The 19,246-nt window shown below is 40.7% G+C and overlaps 1 protein-coding gene across 1 annotated transcript in view; it reads left to right on the forward strand.

Moving 5' to 3' along the window:
• The window catches only part of Ern1 (endoplasmic reticulum to nucleus signaling 1), a 93,426-nt gene that overhangs the window by 31,551 nt on the left and 42,629 nt on the right, over positions 1 to 19,246 (forward strand). Inside the window, exon 2 of the mRNA XM_038326332.1 lies at positions 3,455 to 3,575. Within this exon, the coding sequence (XP_038182260.1) occupies positions 3,455 to 3,575 (121 nt within the window). The remainder of the gene's footprint in view (positions 1 to 3,454; positions 3,576 to 19,246) is intronic.

Genomic DNA, 19,246 nt, shown 5'->3' on the forward strand with positions numbered 1-19,246 from the left:
TTCCTCAAACTCCAGGCCCTGCACAGATAATAGATCCTTTAGGCAGTAGGAAAGTTGGCTCTTTTACCCCTTCCAGAAAGAAGGTCGCAGCATATCAAGCAAGGGCTGCGCCTTCTGCCCTCCAGGCCAACACCCCAGGGGATGAGCCAAGTTCTGGCAGCTGCTCCAACATCACCCCCACTAGGTACCTCCAATGGGTCCCCCTAGAAAAAGGAATGCAGGGCCTGGAATACTTGTCCTGTTACCTCAGGCTGCCCCAAAGAGAACCATTAGGTCCTGTCTCTTAAGGTTCTTAAGAGAGTGAGGATGCATTCTGAACCAGGCCCCATTCACAAGTAGCTGCACATCCTTTTTTTTTTTTAATACAAAAAGACAACTATACGCATATTCTAAAAGAGTGCTTATACCAAAATTCATATGTTACAGTTTAAGCAAACATTGTTGGTCTGTTTAAATTCAACACACTCCCTTCCAACATACACTGTAGAACTAGGTAATGTGTGGGATAGTTACCAAAAAAAAAAAAAACAAAAAACCTAAAAAACCAAAAAACTCATTACAAAAGTGTGGCCCAGATAAATGGGCCCCGTCTCAACAGGGAAGATTTATCTAGGAAATTACCAATTGTCGTACACATATGTGGGTGCATGTGACAGATCCTATGAATCCTGTGGTGAGGGTACAGGTCTTAGCAAAGCCAGAGGACACACAGACAGGACTCTATCCTATACCATCAGAACCATAGTGCACACCAAGTTTTGGGTTCCGTATTTTTCACTGGATAATATATGAGCAATTTTCTGTATCATAGAGTTAAAGTCTGTGTTAATACATATGAAAAATTTGTTGTTGAGCCATGTCTCAGTTTCTTTCAGCTTTTTTGTTTGTTTTGTTTTGTTTCTCGGTGTAGTTTTAGAGCCTGTCCTGGAACTTGCTCTGTAGACCAGTCTGGCCTTGAATTTACAGAGAGATCCACTTGCCTCTGCCTCTTGAGTGTTGGGTGTTAATCCCAACACTCGGCTTTTTTAAATATTAGAAATTTGAGTCTATTAAGAAAAGTAGCCAGGTGGCAGTGGTGCATGCCATTAATCCCACCACTCTGAGGCAGAGGCAGGAAGATCTCTGTGAGTTCAAGGTCAGCCTGGCCTACAGAGTGAGTTCCAGGACAGTCCCCAAAGCTACACAGAAAAACTGTGTCTCGAAACACCCCCCCCTAAAAAAAAGTATGTCATTGTGCCCAGAGATTTTTTTCATATCAGAAATGTTTTCTTTAGGGTGTAGAAGTTGAAACGAAATATTGGATCTGAAGTATGCTTTCTCATAGGACCGTTTGAGGGGAGGAAGGGAACATGTGTGTGTGTGTGTGTGTGAGCGTAGGTGGAACAAGGGAGAATGAGACGAATGAATATAAATACAGTGACACACATGTAAAAATATTGAAGAACCCTGTTATTTTGTACTCTTTAAGAATTATTTTTAAGAAAAATTATATTAACATTTCTCTTTGCTACTAGCAATGGATAATAAAGATAATTTTCCCAGTCTTTAGAATTGAAATTGTGTGTATGTGTGTGGGTATGTGAACACAGGTGCCTGTGGAGCGCAGAGGTACAATTCCTTTGTAGCTGGAGTTATAGGCAGTCGTGAGCTGCCCACTGTGGGTACTGAGAACCAAATTCAGATCCTTTGTGAGAGCAGTAGGCAGTCTTAACTGCTGAGGCCATCTTTAGATTTTTTTTTTAATCTCAATTTTAACATAGGGAATTGAACTCAGGGCTTCATACATGCTAGGTAACTGCTGTGTATTAAGCTATATTCCCTGCTTTAAAATGCTCTGTTTTAATATTTTTATCTTGGGGGTTAGAGAAATGGCTCATCAGTCTGCCCTTGCAAATTGGGATCTCAGCACCCAAATGACAACTCAAAACCCTCTGTAATTTCAGTTCCAGGATTCAGGATTCATTGCCTTTTTCCTGCCTCTACAGACACCAGGTACCCATGTGTTACACTTATATACATATGTAGGTAAAACATTCCTACGTTAAAAAAAAAAAACACAATTTAAAAAATCTAAAAATAAAACAATTTTTATTTATTCATTCATTTATCTATCCATTTATTATTTATTTATTTATTTATTTATTTATTTAGGCAGAGCCTTGCTGTGTTGCCCAAGCTGATCTTTTACTCATAATCTTCTTGCCTTCTCCTCTAAAGTGCTGGGACCACAGGTATGAATCACCACGTCTGGCTCCCTGTTGTCACAATTTATTGAACAAAAAAGATGGAGTTGAAATTGTATTTTGATTGTGAGGAAAAGTTTGGAGTTAGCCTTTTTGTCAATTTCCTCAATAACAGCTTCAATTTAATATGATTATAAATTACACTGGAATCTTGATACTTTTTTTTTCAAGATAGGATTTCTCTATATATGTTGTCTGTCCTGGAACTCACTCTGTAGACCAGGCTGGCCTCAAACTCAGAGATGTGCCTGCCTCTGCCCCCTCTACCCCCACCCCAGTTCTGGGATTGCAGGCACATGCCACCACCACCAGAGTGCATTGCTTTTTAAAGATTTGAAAATATTTTTATTTACATATATGTGTGTATGTATGTATGTGCCACATGGGTGTGAATGCCCATGGATTCCAGAAGAAGACATCAGATCCTCTAGAGCTGGAGCATAAGCAGTTATGAATGCCCAACATAGGTGCTGGGAGTTGAACTAGGGTTCTCTGGAAGAACAGAGAGTGCTTTTAACTCTCTGTTAAAAGCCATCTCTCCAGCCCAAGAATATTGATATTTTAGCACAAGTAAAATAGGTTGATTTCCTATTTTACTTTAAATGTATTCCTTTAGTTTTTTGCTTAAAACATCTTCTGGCAGATGAGAAACAGTTATTCTTTTCTACTAAGGACTCATAACATGCCAAGCTTTTCTAGAGTAAAATAGACCCAAGGGAAGGAAGCCAGAAAGCTGATCAAACTGTCCTCTCCCCCTGCCCCCCATTTCAGGGGACGTTGTCCATAGATTGTTTCAGACTTTTTTGTCATGTTAGATTATAGACCTGTTGGTTTGTGGGAAGGATCAGCACTTGGATAAAGTGACTCAGCTCTTGTCTGGACATGTGCCCTTGGATGAGAACTTAGGCCCTCCAATCTCAGTTTCTGTTGTGTCTGGAAGATAGATGATCATATGAAGGATGAATTTTTTTTTGAGCTAGGGTTTCAATGTATAACAGTCCTAGCTGTCTTGGAACTAGCCCTTGTAGACCAGGCTGGCCTTGAACTCACAGAGATCCGCCTGCCTCTGCCTCCTGAGTGCTGGGATTAAAGGCGTGCACCGCCACCGCCTGGCATGAAGAATGATTTTGGGGTGTTTGTGGTTATTGTGGTTATACATGCCCAGGGTGAAGGAGTGGATTGACATGAAGCTACTGTCCATCTCGTTGCAGAGTTTTGGAAGTGCCAGCACAGTAACACTGCCTGAAACCCTGTTGTTTGTTTCAACCCTGGATGGAAGTTTGCATGCTGTCAGCAAGAGGACAGGCTCGATCAAGTGGACTTTAAAGGAAGGTAATTCAGATTATCTATCCTTGAGTGACATAGAAACTTGCTTAGCTGCTGCCAGGTAAACATATTCCAAAGGAAAATGGTTATAAGTTGTTTAATAAAATAAGAAAGGAGAATGAGCTAAAAAGAGGAAAAGGTTTTCTGCTTAGAGGGTAACTTTACAGACTAAACTCTTATGATTCTCTACTGAATGCAGCAGATGAAGAAATATCTTCTCTTTTATGCTTCATTGCTTTTGTCCAGATGCTGAATTGCTCTAGGCTTTTCTATTAATAGCTCTGACTGTTTTCTGAAGACCTTTTGCATTAAATGTGTTAAGTTCTAATGATCAGAATCTTGTAATCATAATTATAAGAAGATATCTTCACAACCTTTTAAACTACTCACTTATTTTTTATAGAGCCTGAAATAACCATGGCCTGTAAGATTTGACATTCACTCAGCTTAACCGCATTACTGAGTTGTTGAAATGAGGCTTGTTTCTCATTTAACCTCATCTTACTATCATTGCCTTCTTATGGTAGTCAGTAATCAGTGGTGGGGAGCTCCACAGCTGGAGAATTCATCCTACTTGATTTCTAAAGCGATCTTCCCAGACAAACTGTGCCCATCTCAGATTCAGGGATGTTCTGTTAATCTGTCCATTAGTAAGCCTTATTTGGTCTAATTCAGGTCTGACCGGCGTGTTTCCTTTCATCACTTCTCCACGGCTTATTATTTTCATGAGCACAGCATCAATTTCCCCTTATTAAGCAGTCTTCCAGATGGAAAAATATTGTCGTATGTCAGAAAGTCCCACATCATTTTGTCAGTACTGTGCAAACCTGCTTGAATGCTAGAGTCATCCTTCCCCACCTGTTTGGGCTCTGAATGTAGCAGCAAGAACTTCAAAAGAGCCACTAGCATGATAAGAAGTGAGTTGCCAAAAGATGATTCTTTGTGCCGTCTTGTTTTGTAGGCTCTGAGAACTCATGTGTACAGTCTCTTCTGTAGCTGAGAGATGAAAGAATTTTTTTCCTATTTTCTTCATCCCATTTAATGTGTGTTAAGAGAATCTCCCGGTTCAATTCCCTGCACCTACATGACAGCTTACAACTGCCTGTAACTCCAGTTCCAGGGACACCCTCACACAGATATATATGCAGGCAAACTACCAGTGCACATGAAATAAAAATAAATTTAAAAAAAGGGAGAATATCTTAGCCTGGAAAAGATACTGTATGGAACATAAAGGAAAAGGGAGACCTTGTCCTCAAGGTACCATAGTTTGATAGGGAGCAATGACAGTTTCAGTGTAGAGCAAGGGTCTGTGACTGCTCAAGGGAGGTTCTGGGCACAGGATAGGCCGGTCACTGATGGTTTCAGAGGTAGGCATGACTTGGGGGAGTGGGGTGGGATTTCATTTGGGATGGAGGCCTGACAGAACAAAGGAGGGTTGTAGGATTTGGGGGAAAGGGCTGGCGCATTCAGAAGGAGTCTGGGGATACACTGGAGGTGGAGAGGTCCAGAGCCACTGAGTATGTTGAGCCTGACTGATTCAACAGGAAATCGGGAGCTATTAGCATGTTTGAATATGAGTGACTCATCAAACGTTCAGCTTTCAGATTAATCAGCAGTAGCCTGTGTGGGAAGACTTGAGATAGAAAAGCAACCTGAAAACAGAATGGAGAAGAGCCATGGATAGATAGAGTCAATAGAACCCAGCTACTGATTGCTAAGAAGCTCAGAGAGGAATTGTTTTTGCTTTTAATTTTATATGTGTGTGTGAATTTTTTTTAATATTTTTTTTTGAGACGGGTTTTTTTTTTGTTGTTGTTTTTTTTTTTTTTTTTTTTTTTTTTTTTTTTTTTTTCTGTAGTCCTGGATGTCCTAGAACTCCCTCTATAAATTAGGCTGGTCTTGAACTCACAGAAATCCACCTGCTTCTGCCTCCCAAGTGCTGGGATTAAAGGTGTGTGCCACCACCGCCTGGCCTTTTTCTCTTGTTTTATTTCCTTGCTGTGTCTTCAGGGTCTATAACAGGGTCTAACTACTTCATAATATAGTTTTATATTAATAGTTTAGATATGCTAATTTTGAAATATTTAGTTATAACCATAGATTAAAATTTTATTGTCAACTCATAGTATCAATGTGTTATATTACTATCTTTGTACAGAAATATAAACTGAAGCTACTGCTATCCAGGACTTATTTTAATTTTAAAATGTAGTTCTGTTGGGCTTGGTGGTATATATCTATAATCCTGTCACTTAGAAGGTCTAGGCAGGAAATCAAGAGTTCAAGGTCATGCCTAGCTACGTGTGGAGTTTGAGGCCATTCTAGACTACAGGAGGCCATCTCAAACAAACAAACAACAACAACAACAAAAAACAATAACAAAAAACAACCCCTCCACAGTTCATTCTTTTATATATATAATTTATTTTTTTTAATGTGCATTGGTGTTTTGCCTGCATGTTTGTCTTTGTGAGGGTGTTAGATTTTGGAGTTACAGACAGTTGTTAGCTGTTATGTGGGTAATGGGAATTGAACCTGGGTCCTCTGGAAGAATAGTCAGTGCTCTTAACCACTGAGCCATCTCTCCAGCCCCTCACAGTTCATTTTTTAACAATAAGAGCTACAATATAGTAGATATTACTTTAAATGATTAGATCTTAAATATCACTGTCCCCCAAACCCACCCCCACCCCCAAAATAAGGTTTCTCTGTGTAACAGAGCTCTGGCTGTCCTGGCATCTGCCACCACCACGAAGCACACTAACCCTTTTTTTTTTTTTTTTTTTTTTTTTTTTTTTTGGTTTTTCGAGACAGGGTTTCTCTGCAGCTTTAGAGCCTGTCCTGGAGCTAGCTCTTGTAGACCAGGCTGGTCTCGAACTTCCAGAGATCCGCCTGCCTCTGCCTCCCGAGTGCTGGGATTAAAGGCGTGCGCCACCACTGCCCGGCTCTAACCTATTCTTAAGTGTTATTTAAAATTTTTTCTCTGCCAGGAGATGGCAGACACCTTAATAGGAGGCAGAAGCAGGTGGGTCTCTGTGGGTTCAAGGCCAGCCTGAGCTACAAAGAAAGTTCCAGGACAGCCAGGGCTACGTAGAGAAATACTGTCTCGAAAAAACAAAAAACAAAAAACAAAAAAAAAAAAAAAGAAAAGAAAAAAAGGGGGGAACCTCCCTTGCTTGAGCTCAAAATTTTGATTCTAGTAGTGACACAGACAGGAAAGAAATTCATGGTGAGAAAAGCTGTGGAGAAAAACAGAGCAGGAAAGTGGATCAGCGCTGGGCTGGAGTATGGCTGAAGGACTGAAGTTTTCAACAGGCCCCATAAAGAACATGTCATTTGATCAAGACCTCAGGGAGACAAGAGCTTCTAGTAGTGTGAAGGTATGATGGAATGTTACTGAGTTTGGGATTATCTCCCACAAGCTCATGTCCACAGCTGGTGGTGCTCTATTGGGAGGTTATGGAAACTAAAGAGCGAGACCTGGCTGTCGGAAGTAAGCCACTGGGGACGAGCCCTGAGGGTTCTAGCTGGGTCTTGCTTTCCCCTTGGTCACCATGATGTTACCAGCAGCCTTCTCTTTCCACTTACATGGACTAAGCTCCTTCCATCATGGCCTTCCTACCATGGTGAACTGTATTCTCTAAACTGAGCTAAGGGGCTCAGTGGTTAAGAGCACTGGCTGCTCTTCTAGGGGGTCTGGGTTTCTTTCATCTTCGGCACCCACGTGGCAGCTCACAATCATCTATAATTCTAGCCCCAAGTTATCCAGCATCCTCTTCTGGCTTCCACAAGTGCCAGATATATACATGGCATATAAAATAAAATGAAACAAAACAAAACCAACCCTGTGAGCCAAAATAAATCTCTTTCCCCATTAAGTACTGATTAAGTCTGATATTTTGTCATAGCAATGAAAAAAGTAACTGAAATACAGAGTAAGGGCAGGAGTTTCTGTGACCAAAGAGCATTGGGATGGATGGGTGTGACAGGAGTGGAGCAGGTGGAGGTAAACTGAACTTGGAGAGATATGGAGGCCAATTAGGATATATAAGCGACCCTATCCTGCCTTTATATGATTTATTATAAAGGTACACTTTTGCTTTCCTGAAACAAAATTTATAGTTAGCGACTTAAATACATAGTTTTACAAGGAAATCTATTGCTCAACTGGTAATCTAAAACTGAATAATTGGAAAAGAATTGTTAAGAATTGAGGTAGGATCTAGCTGTGTAGCTCAGACTGATCTGTAGAGCTCAGGTTGGCCTCAAATTTGTGGTTCTTCTCACTTAGACTACTTAGTACCGAGATTATAGACACATATTAACATACCTTGCTCAGGAAAATAATTTTTAATCATATATACAGAATTAACCCTGTAAATACTTGGGCCATGCATCTATGAGGGACACTCCACCTGTGAGGAAATACTGGGTCTGTTGATGGAGATGAGGATATCAACAGAGCCATGGAGACACTTTCCAAGATGGTGGGCACTTCATGGTAATGCTCCATGTAAAAGAAGCAGTCTTGACTTGACTCATACAGCAGATATAGTTTGAGAAAATTCAGTATATTATACAAAATATGTTTTTGAGCCTATGTGTAAAGCATATTGTGGGCTTGGATAGCTACTAAAGGTTTTTGTCCCATGTGGGTGACTGGCAAATCAGAGTAGTGTGTCTGGTTATTTAGGACTACCAAATGGCTGGGTGTAGTGGCACATGTCTTTAATCCCAAACATTGGAGTCAGAGGCAAGTGGATCTCTATGAGGCTAGCCTGGTCTACAAAGTGAGTTTCAGAACTGCCAGAGCTATAGAGAGACCCCTGCCTACAGAACAAAACAAAACAAAAAACAAAAAAAACTACCTAGCATCTCTGGCCCCCAACCCCTGTGGCCATCAGAAAATGTGCTTGCAGATTTCTGAGTATTGTACCCTCTCCCCCTATAAAGAGTGCCAGTGTTGGGCCTGTGGCCAGTGGAAGAAATGGAAGAATCCAAGTATAGGAGTGACTTTTAAACTGGTATGTACTTTTAAGTCTCTTACAAAAATGCCTTAAGCTGTTCTCTATCATTGTCAATTCTGACATTAACCTTCCATTGCCAACAGCTTCTTTCTGCCATTTTACGAGTCTGGATCTTACCTGTTAGGTTGTGTGTGTGTTCTTAGGAACAGTCCGAGATCTATTTGCAAAAGAACAACGGAAACATGAGATAGGGAAATTGTGGAATGTAAAGATGACATTTTCTTAGTAGTTCCATTTCTCAAGGAATTCCCAGACTTTGGGCGTGATACACATCATCTTCCTTTCCACCTCACTACTCAAGCATGAGAAATGTGTTTATTTCTTCTCTGTCTGTGGAGGACTGAAATTAAGTCTGACAAGAGGGAAATTTCGACAAAGCTTTTCATTTTGAAAATGCTTTGGGTTCTCTATCTTTTTAGTTGTACCAGGAATTGATTCTAGGCCCTTGTGCACACTTGGCAAGTACTCTACCACTGAGCTGTATCTCTAGCTTTCTTTTTACTTTTTATTTTGAGATAGTTTCTCAGTAATTGTCCAGACTGGCCTTGATCTTATTCTGTAGTCCTGCAGGCCTTGAACTTTTCATTTTTTTGTCTCAGCCTCTGGATTAGTTAGAATCCGAGGTTAAATCAGGCCAAGCCCCCCCCCCCCTTTTTTTTTCGAGACAGGGTTTCTCTATAGCTTTGGAACCTGTCCTAGAACTAGCTCTTATAGACCAGGCTGGCCTCAAACTCACAAGAGATCTGCCTGCCTCTGCGTCCCCAGTGCTGGGATTAAAGGCATGTGCCACCATTGCCCAGCTAGCGCACTCTCTCTCTCTCTCTCTCTCTCTCTCTCTCTCTCTCTCTCTCTCTCTCTCTCTCTCTCTCTCTCTCTCTCTCTCTCTCTCTCTCCTTTATCTTCAGAGTCATTTCCCAACCCTGTATTTTAATTTTTTTAAGTGTGTGTGTGGTATGATTGGGGTGTGGGAAGGTGCATGTGTAGGTGTGTATGGGTGTGTGTGTGAAGGCCAGAGATTGATACTGGATGTCTTCCTCAATGGGTCTTCACCTTATTTACTCAGGCAGGAACTCTTGATGAACTCGGTACTTGCAAATTTAGCTACCCAGCTTGCCCTGTGAACTTCGTTTCTGCCTCACAAGCACTGAGACTCCATGAAGGAGAATTTTTATATGGGTACTAATGATCTAAAGTCTAGTCCTCACACTCACATGGCAAGTGCTTTATCTAGTCAATCATCTCCCTAGATTTTACTTTTTAATATGAAGGATTTGGGGAGAAGAGAGACATACTGGGTACAAAATCCTGGACCTTGTGCTTGCTAGATAAGTATCCTGCCACTGTGCTAAATCCCTAACCCCATGTGAAATGTTTTTTAAACATTTCCCAACACAGAGATACTTTGTAATATAACTCATGTGCTCACCTGTAGTGTGATTTCTAATCAGTATTAATAATAAAAACCTGAAGCAGATATTGGGGTGGGTGAAAACTGAAAGATCAGAGAAGCAGAGCAGTCAGCTCCTAGTTCTTACCTCTACATATACAAAATCCTCAGACTAAATAGAGTATCCTGTCTCTCTACAAGTCCTGAGACTGAATTCTTCAGATGAATGTGGTGAGCTCCTGTCTCCTCCCACTTCATAATCCTCTCTCTGCCCAGTCATATCCCTTCTTGTCTTTACTTCCCTAGTGCTAGGATTAAAGGCATTTGACTCCCAAGTACTGGGATTAAAGGTGTGAGCTACCACCGACTGGCTCTGTTTCTCTTTTAGACTAGATCAATCTGTGTAGCCCAGGGTGGCCTTGAATTCACAGAGATCCTCCTGCCTCTGTCTCCCAAGTGCTGGGATTAAAGGTGTGTACCACCGTTGCCTGGCCTCTATGGCTAACTAGTGGCTAGCTCCATACTCTGATCCTTAGGCAAGCTTTATTTGTTAGATCACAAACAAAACCTCAACACTCACCCTTCAGCGTCAATAAATGCCAACTCATGTACAGCCGTTTTCATTTTGTATGCAACTGACTTTCCTCCCTGGTGGGACACACTTCAAAATGCAGTGTCTCATAATTGGACACTTGCCACTAAGTCCTTACCCATAATAACAGAGATCTGGGCTCTAATGCATATTCTTAGCCATTTGGTTGGTATCTGAGAAAACATAGTTAACAATTGTAAAAGCATATGGATAAAATGCTTCTTTTTGGCTGTCACTGTTTAACTTGTCCTTAGTTGTCTTTGGGTGTCTGTGGTTTGAGGTCATCTCTCTCCCACCCCCATTGCATCTGTTAAGTTGTGGCATCCCGAAAGGCATTTAGGTATGTGGTCTTTCAGTTCCTTCATGATTGGTGGTGACACCTATCCTGAATTACTTCTGCTGAGGAGAAGCTGAATAAGAGTACAGAATTTGGCTGCTACAGGATTGGGCCATTTTCTTGATTGCTTGGATATTTCCTCCTGATTGTCGTCCCTGTCCAACATGACACTGTGATATGCACTAGTTTCCCATGAAGACAGCTTGTCCTGTCCTTTCCCAGCTGTGGTAGTAAGAGTTAGAACACAAGGACCTTTTGATTAGACGTTTATTTTAAAATTCTTTCCCCATGAAAGCTAGACTTTGTGGGGCATCTAAGACTTTCTATTTTACAATGTAACCTGACAACTTTAAAGAGCATAAGGCTTAGAGTCCTCTGGGGAGAAATATTTCCCTAACTAGGTTGCTTGAATGTCAGACATTTAGTTTTGACTTGGAAGCATGAATGACTTTATTTCTTCCAACATTTTATATCAGAAAACAGTATTAGAACATTAAGTTCATTCCTGAGGAAATGGCTGTTGTTTATTGCATTCAGAGCACACCCTTATTGTATCATTGCTGTCTTGTCTGTAGGATGAAGATCTCCATGTCACATTTCATTCATTTCTTTCTCATACCTTATTTGGTCAGGACTTTATTTTGCTAGTCTCTCGTCCATCTCACAATAGCCTAGGCCTGTCTTAATTGAGCTGTTGCATCCTTCTCCCTACTTTTGTGATTCCTTCTCCTTTCTCCTTCATTTGTACTCTGATGTCTGCCTGCCCACGCATCTCATTGTCATAGGACTGCATCACACTTCTCTTCATCTCAACTTCCCATTTTGGTCCTGGTGCTTACATTACCCCATTTTGAAGTTTTCTGTCCTTTGTTTATGGTAGCCTTGCTCACAGTCCACCTTGTGTTATTTCACACCACCCTGACCAGGCCTGTGTAAGTAGTGGTTTCTTACTCATGTTTACTTGTCACCTCCATGCTCTGAGCTTGCTTCCTCTATGAAGGTATGGTGTGTGCGCGTGTGTTGAATATTTCAGCCCATACCTAGGAGATCCTATGACATGTGGTAATGCATGTTCTAGAAGTTTTTGTATATACCATAACATAGATACTCACTGTATGTGTCTGTCCTTCCCCTAAAGCAGTTAATAGAACTAAGCTGATAGTAGATGCCCAATATTTGTTTTTGAGATGCATGTGATAAATCTCAACAGATAATTACTAGTATTGGATTTCTGTTCTTCTCAGAGAAAGAAAAAGAAAGAGGGACAAAGAAAGGAGGAAGGGAGGGAAAAGTGTGCATGGTGGGTACACACACATTTGGAACTTCATATCTGGTCACTGTTCTTCTTAAATGCCTTTTGAAAGGACTAGTCAAGAACATTTCAGATCACTTAGAGAGATGCACTTGGAAGCATCAAATTGTCATAGCATCTAGATTGTCCTGGAGAAGTCTCTACTCAAGAGAGGAAGCTGGTTCCAGTGGTTCTGTGTGGAACCTCATAGAGGTTAAAAGGTGTAGGAGGATAGTACAATCTGTGCTTTCCCTATGTGTATCTAGATACCCTGTAGGAGTGGAGTGTTCCAGAAATACCGGTGCTCATCTTGGGTAGGGAAGAGAATGATCTCTCAAGGCTCTTTGAGCAGTAGTTAGGTGAGCATTGTGTTCTCAAAGGTTCTGTAATCAAAGGGTTCTTCCTACATGGAAGAAGTCTGCCTAGATTCACCTCCAGAGAAAGTTGTCCATCCTGAGTTAGAGTTTGAAACAGTTAATTACATTGGTTGGCTTCATCAGAGCCCTTCTTTATTTAGCAAACTTGTGTGCCCCTCTGCCCCATCCTCTCCTAACAACATACCAGTCTGACCAGCCGGTGCTAGGGAAGTCTGGGGTGGGAGTGTTTCTGGCATGCAGTTGCCCTGGTGAACCAGAGGATCAGACCTCCAGAGGTGTCTTACGGGTGAGAGTGGGAATAGAAGGCCTTTGTTTCCAGCTTGTTGGAAAGAGTTTTCTGAAGTAGCTTCTTATTTAGCTTTTTTTTCATTTTGTTGTTTTTAGACTCTTCATTTTAGAAGTTATATACATATACAGAAAAAAAGAGAACAACAGCAAGAAAGCCTTATGTAGCCAGTGCCAGCTACAATAATGATCAACACATGATAATCTGTCCCTTTTTTACTTTTATTTCAAAGCAAAAGCCACATCATCTTATCCATAAATTTAAGTAATTTTTAACATGGTTGAATAAACAGTACTGTGCCTGGACAGCTGCTTTTAACTTGTACTATGTAGGTGTTTGTGTGGGATTATCTTTTTTATTAGGAAAATTTGGCTGCATTCTACCTGTAGTGTTGACTGTCCTAAATTATTGATAGCAGTTCATTCTGCAAACTACACTGCTCACTGTGTATTAAGAGGGCAAAGGCTCATGCAGCAGTCACTCAGAGGTTTGCTCTCTGGTTAGTCACTAAATATATGTGAACTTTTTCTTTTTACTGTGTATATTTCACAGCAAGCAAAATAGGTAGACCCTGGCCCAAAGTACTTGGAATTCAGCACCATCCTTAAGTAGTTGATACCAAGGAAGCTATATGAAACAAAGTACTTGTCCCATGAGAAACACAGGAGAAATATCGCATGGACCAAGTGCATGCAGCTGATGGTGTGTTTATTTCCTGGAGAAAGAGCTGTTTGAATGGAGGCTGAAGGGCAAACAAATTTAGATAATGGAGGTGAGCAAATAAGGGCAAGCACAGACACCAGCACCAAAGTCCAGGAGGAGTCTGGGAGAATTACCAGCGCAAGAAATCATGGAGAAGTAGGCCTGTGGTTGACAAGTGTCAAACATCATGCTTGAAGGAGTTGATAGTTTTAATCTCAGAATATGCTACATTCATTTCAATGGTATTATATCTTTTGTGAAGCTGAGTTTGTGGTAGTTGCTATAACAAAATTTACCATGTGAAAGTCTGTGTTAAATGGTAACGAGGGTGGCCACCTCCAGTTTATTATAAGGTTTGAGAATTCCATAGTACTTGACAGGTACACACATTCTATTAGTAAGTAATTATGATGAGGAATGAAACATTTTTTAGCTTTTGTGTATTTTTTTTAACCCCATGGCTTCTTAGCTACTAGACCCTAAATACTAAGTTGCTCAGACCTTATCTGCTCAAAAAGTGGAACTGTTAGAAATTTCTTTAGGGAAATTGCTGACATGAAGACTGCTATAAACCTGAAAGATGGGGAACTAACTTAAGCCACAGCAGTAGAAGGCATTTAGCATGTGGAGAAGAGCCATTGGAGGATTTTAGGTAAGAAGAGACATGGATTGCCTTTCTCAAGCCCTCTTAGGTAGCAAGTGAAATGTGGGTCTTAGAGGCAGAGATGAGAAGCTGGCATTTAGACCAGTGGGAAATGATGATATTCTCTCTCTCTCTCTCTCTCTCTCTCTCTCTCTCTCTCTCTCTCTCTCTCTCTCTCTCTCTCTCTCTTTCCCTTTTTAAGACAAGGTTTCTCTGTGTAGCCCTGTCTTTCCTGGAACTCAGTCTGTAGACCAAGCTGGCCTTGAACTCAGAAATTTGCCTGCCTCTGCCTCCCCATGCTGGCAGTAAAGGTGTGTACCACCACTGCTTGGCAATTCTCTCAGTTTTAAAGTGATAAAATGAAAAGTAGGAGGTGGTAAGTTCCAAAACAATATTTAGTAAATAAACATTTCTAAAACTTGGGATCTAATTGAATGGAAATAGTAAGAGAAATTAATTCTAAGGACAAGAATGTTTGCAGATTATATGACTGGGTAGCGCCAGGGCACCAGTCCCTTTAAGGTTATAGAGTGGGGAGTAGGGGCTAGGGCCTGAGAGGCTGGAAATGGGGACATTGTCAGTGCCAGGTGGGGACCTACCTGTTAAGTTTGCTCACTGAAATGTTATTGTGGCGGTGTGATCTTGACAGGGGAAAGGGCAGGAAAGTGTAGGTGAGAAAGGGGGTAGAGAACTTGAAGCAATGCTTTCCTGTATGGCTCAGCATCAAATCACCTAGCATATGTAACTAGAGCAAATTCCTGCCTCTCCAGACATTTATTTTCTAGGGGTTGGGCCTAGAAATCAGCCTTTAAAACCATACTATTGGATGTCTGCAGCTGTAAAATGCATCGACTTTGGAAAAATTGTTTGGAAGTTTCTTGTCATATGTAAATAATATGACTCAGCCATTCCACCCCTTAAACAGCTTCCCAGGGGAAAGAAAAAATAGTTCAAATAGAGATCCAGATTCTAGTGTTAGTAGTTTTATTCACAATAACCAAAACCAGGAAGCATCCCAAATGTCCAACAGATAGATAGGGAAACAAATAGAGGCACATCCTTAAGGCAGATGCTATTCGTTCATTTTAGTTGATGATACAAAACAGGGATGAATTTCAAAAACACTGTACAATAAAAAAGAATCCCTTCACAAATAATCTCTATTTGTCAAACTTAAACAAAGGAATTTATCAGTGGTTGTCTGGGGAGTGGGGATGATTTGGGAATATTCATTCTGGAAGAGTGTAAAAGTGTTTGGGATAACAGAAATAGTCTATATGTGAAGGTGGTGACACAAGTTATATGGCTTTCAAGATTATTCAAACTATGTACTTTACTGCATTTAGGAAAGAAAGGAGATCATATGCAGAAGAGAGGGAAGGAGTCAGAGACTTTAGAGATAGAGAAAGAGCTGGAGATCCTTCGAGATAGGTAGGATGCTGCCTAGGGCTCCAAACAGGAGCGTGCAATATCTGCATATAAAGGATGGAGCTGACAAACTCAGTCATGGGTGAAAGGTCTCAGGGATCTCCTACGGCCTCCTGCATTTTACCTGTGATACTGGAGGCAAGGAGTGGAGATTTGACATACCAGGGATAAGTGGGGACAGAGGCCAACCAGGAACATTATGTCCTTATGTTGTACAGTACCACATACAGTGAAGATATACAATGAAAATACAAAAAAATTGAAAACTTGGCGCACGCCTTTAATCCCAGCACTCGGGAGGCAGAGGCAGGCGGATCTCTGAGTTCGAGACCAGCCTGGTCTACAAGAGCTAGATCCAGGACAGGCTCTAGAAACTACAGGGAAACCCTGTCTCGAAAAACCAAAAAAAAAAAAAAAAAAAAAAAAAATTGAAAACTGAAAATATCTTTCTAGAAAATGAAAAAAAAAGGCTTAAATCCTGGCTGAACATTTGACACTGGAGGATATAGAGCACCTTCAACTTCAGTTTTTCAGAGTTGATCAATATTTTGCTTTGATAACTATCATCATTGAAAACCTACTTCACACAAATCTATAGTATAAAATGACAGAAGTATATTTATGACCATTTCATAAATTGTTGGAAATTTTCTCCTAATTACAGGGCAAAGTTAATGATCTTTTTAAAAATAAAACTGATGTCAGTGACTCAAACAGCAGGACTTAAAATATATGTATATATATACATATATACATACACACACACATATATATACATACACACACACACACACTTTGAGATAAGATCAGACTATGTAGCCCTTACTGGCCTGGAACTTGCTGTGTAGACCACATTGGCCTCAAACCCAAGAAAGCTAGCTGCCTGCCTCTCCTGAGAGCTAGGATTAAAGGTATGGGCCACCAAACCTAATTCAAACAACAGTTTTTAAAGTCAAATATTTTAACACAATACAATCTAAAGATAATAGTAATTTGATACATGCTGAGGAGTGAGAGTAGGAAAATATTAAAAGTTTTGCTAAAAGTTTTTGTTGCTGTAATTAATAATTGAACAATTATGGTTCTTTTTGTTGTTGTTAGTGGGATTTTGGGTTTTTTTTTTTTGTTGTTGATTTGTTTGTTCGTTTCAGACAGTCTCAAGTAACCCAGGCTGCCTTAGAACTTACTGTGCAGCTGGGGATGACCTTTGATATCCTAATTCTCTGCACTGTACACCTACCAACTTTGGAGATTGTAGGTATGCACCACCATAATTGAATTTAAATTATTGTCTTCCTATAAGAGCAGAAAACTTTGTATGTACAATAAAAATAATGTCGTTCATAACATAAGCCTAGGCATCTCTACTTTGAGTCACAATGTTTCAGGTAGTGGTAATGACATAGTATGCCATGATGGCATTCAAGGTGCAAAGGATGCTTTGTATTCAGAGCCAAGACTGCAGTGAGGTTGCACAATATAGCATGGATGAGGGCTGCCAGAAATACTTTGGCCTTCAAAAAACTTCTACTCTCACCAAATTCTTACTGACCCCCATATTCAATTATGCAGTCCCATGTGGGTTTAAGAAGTTGGACTTTGTTAACAACAGAGGGTACTCAATCCCAGCACTGGAACTTTCATGTGTGTGTGTGTGTGTGTGTGTGTGTGTGTGTGTGTGTATGTGCTCTTTGTGCTTTTTCTCTGTTTGCTTTGTTCTCTTTTTTTAAAAAAATGTTTTTTAAATAGAGAAAGAAGGCATGGATTTAGATGGGTGGGAAGGTAGAGAGAATCTGGGAGGAGATGGGGGGGCCATAATCAGAATATATTGTATGAAAAAATCTATTTTCAAAACAAACAAAAAAGTCATATAGGATACTCAAGATGCAAGTCTTGGGTGAAAGATGGAGGGAGTAATTTGGACAATGGAGGCTGAGGTGCTTGTAGCACATAGAGGAAATGTCCAGTTGACTCTGAGAGAATAGCTCCAGGTAGGGACTTAGACTCTCCCCTGACTTGTGATTAGGGCTGGTTATAGAGAGAGAGGAGAGGCTTGAGCAGGAACCTGGAAATGCCCTTCCACATGGAGCAAGGCAGCACTCACTTCTGTTGGAGATAGGAGCACTTCCACCCTGACAAGCTTGGACAAAGGAAAGTGTGGGCATCTGCTTTGCCAGTCTCTGGTTAACAAAGATTAGATTAGCACAGTATGGTAGCAGTAATTGTCACCTGATCTGGCCTGGGATGCTGGACACCAGCCGGTGGGATTGAGTCCAGCAGCTGCACCTGGAAGGGCAACAGTTAGCAGTTTGGTTTCTTCCCAAGGTACTCCTGGGAGAGACCAAACATTGTTTTCAGTGGTATTTCCCCATGGCTTTACTTGCTAACTTCACTTTTGCCTTGAATTATACCCATTTTACACCCCCCCCCTTTTTTCCTTTCTGTAAGTAAAACAGCTCAGTGAGGTTGACATTTACCCTTATCTGGCTCCATATGGATAGGCTGGCCTATTTTGCAGAAGTATTTGCTTAGAGCCCTGTGGTTTGCACAGGGTTTCTTTTCATTGCCTGAAAACTTGTAAGCTAGAGTCTTGCCTGATACAGTTCTCATTAGTAAGTCAAAAAATGTTTTCCCTGTTGATCTTTCATCATACATTTTCAAGTGATGTTTAATTTTATTTTTGTTGTTTATCTTTAATCTTTATGGGTGTAGAAAATTCCAAAAATATGTACAGAAGATAGTGAAAAGACTCCATGTCCCTGATTCCATCTCTAGCAAGTCGTCAGCAGTCTGCCACTTTTTGCTTAATTTGCCCTTTACTCAACTCTTTTCTGTACTATTTTCTTTTTTTTTAGATTTATTTATTTATTATGTATACAATGTTCTGCCTTCATGCGTCCCTGCAGGCCAGAAGTTGGCACCTGATCTTACTACAGGTGGTTGTGAAGTTCCTTGGGTGCTGGGAATTGAACTCAGAACCTCTGGAAGAGCAGTGTTCTTAATTGCTGAGCCATCTCTCCAGCCCCTCTGTACTATTTTCAAGCAAATCTTGGATTTTTCCCATACCAAACAAAATCTCACTAGCCCAGGCTGACCTTGAACTTGGAATCCTCCTGCCTTAGGCTCCCAAGTATTAGAATAACGCGTGTGTGTACCGCCATGCCTGGCTACCAATGATTCTTCAAGAAGAAAAGTATTGTGGAAAAGGCCATTGTTGGGGCTGGAGAGATGGCTCAGTGGTTAAGATCACTGCCTGCTCTTCCTAAGGTCCTGAGTTCAATTCCCAGCAACCACATGGTGGCTCACAACCATCTGCAATGAGGTCTGGTACCCTCTTCTGGCCTGCAGGCATACAGACAGAATATTGTATACATAATAAATAAATACTTTTTAAAAAAAGAAAAGAAAAGGCCATTGTTATACCTCAGAAGCTGAGCAGGTTCTGAGTTTTTAACCTGGTCTGTACCTTAGCAGAAGCTTGTCCACGTACCCTGTTATACTGAGTGGTGTTGGAGAATATTATTTTCAGGTGTGTTACTTTTATTTATGCTGCCTTTGATTAACTGTAAAGCTGTGATTCTTTGCCTGTTTAAAACACCCAAAG

This window comes from Arvicola amphibius, chromosome 4 (assembly GCF_903992535.2).
Source record: "Arvicola amphibius chromosome 4, mArvAmp1.2, whole genome shotgun sequence".
Classification (NCBI taxonomy): domain Eukaryota; kingdom Metazoa; phylum Chordata; class Mammalia; order Rodentia; family Cricetidae; genus Arvicola; species Arvicola amphibius.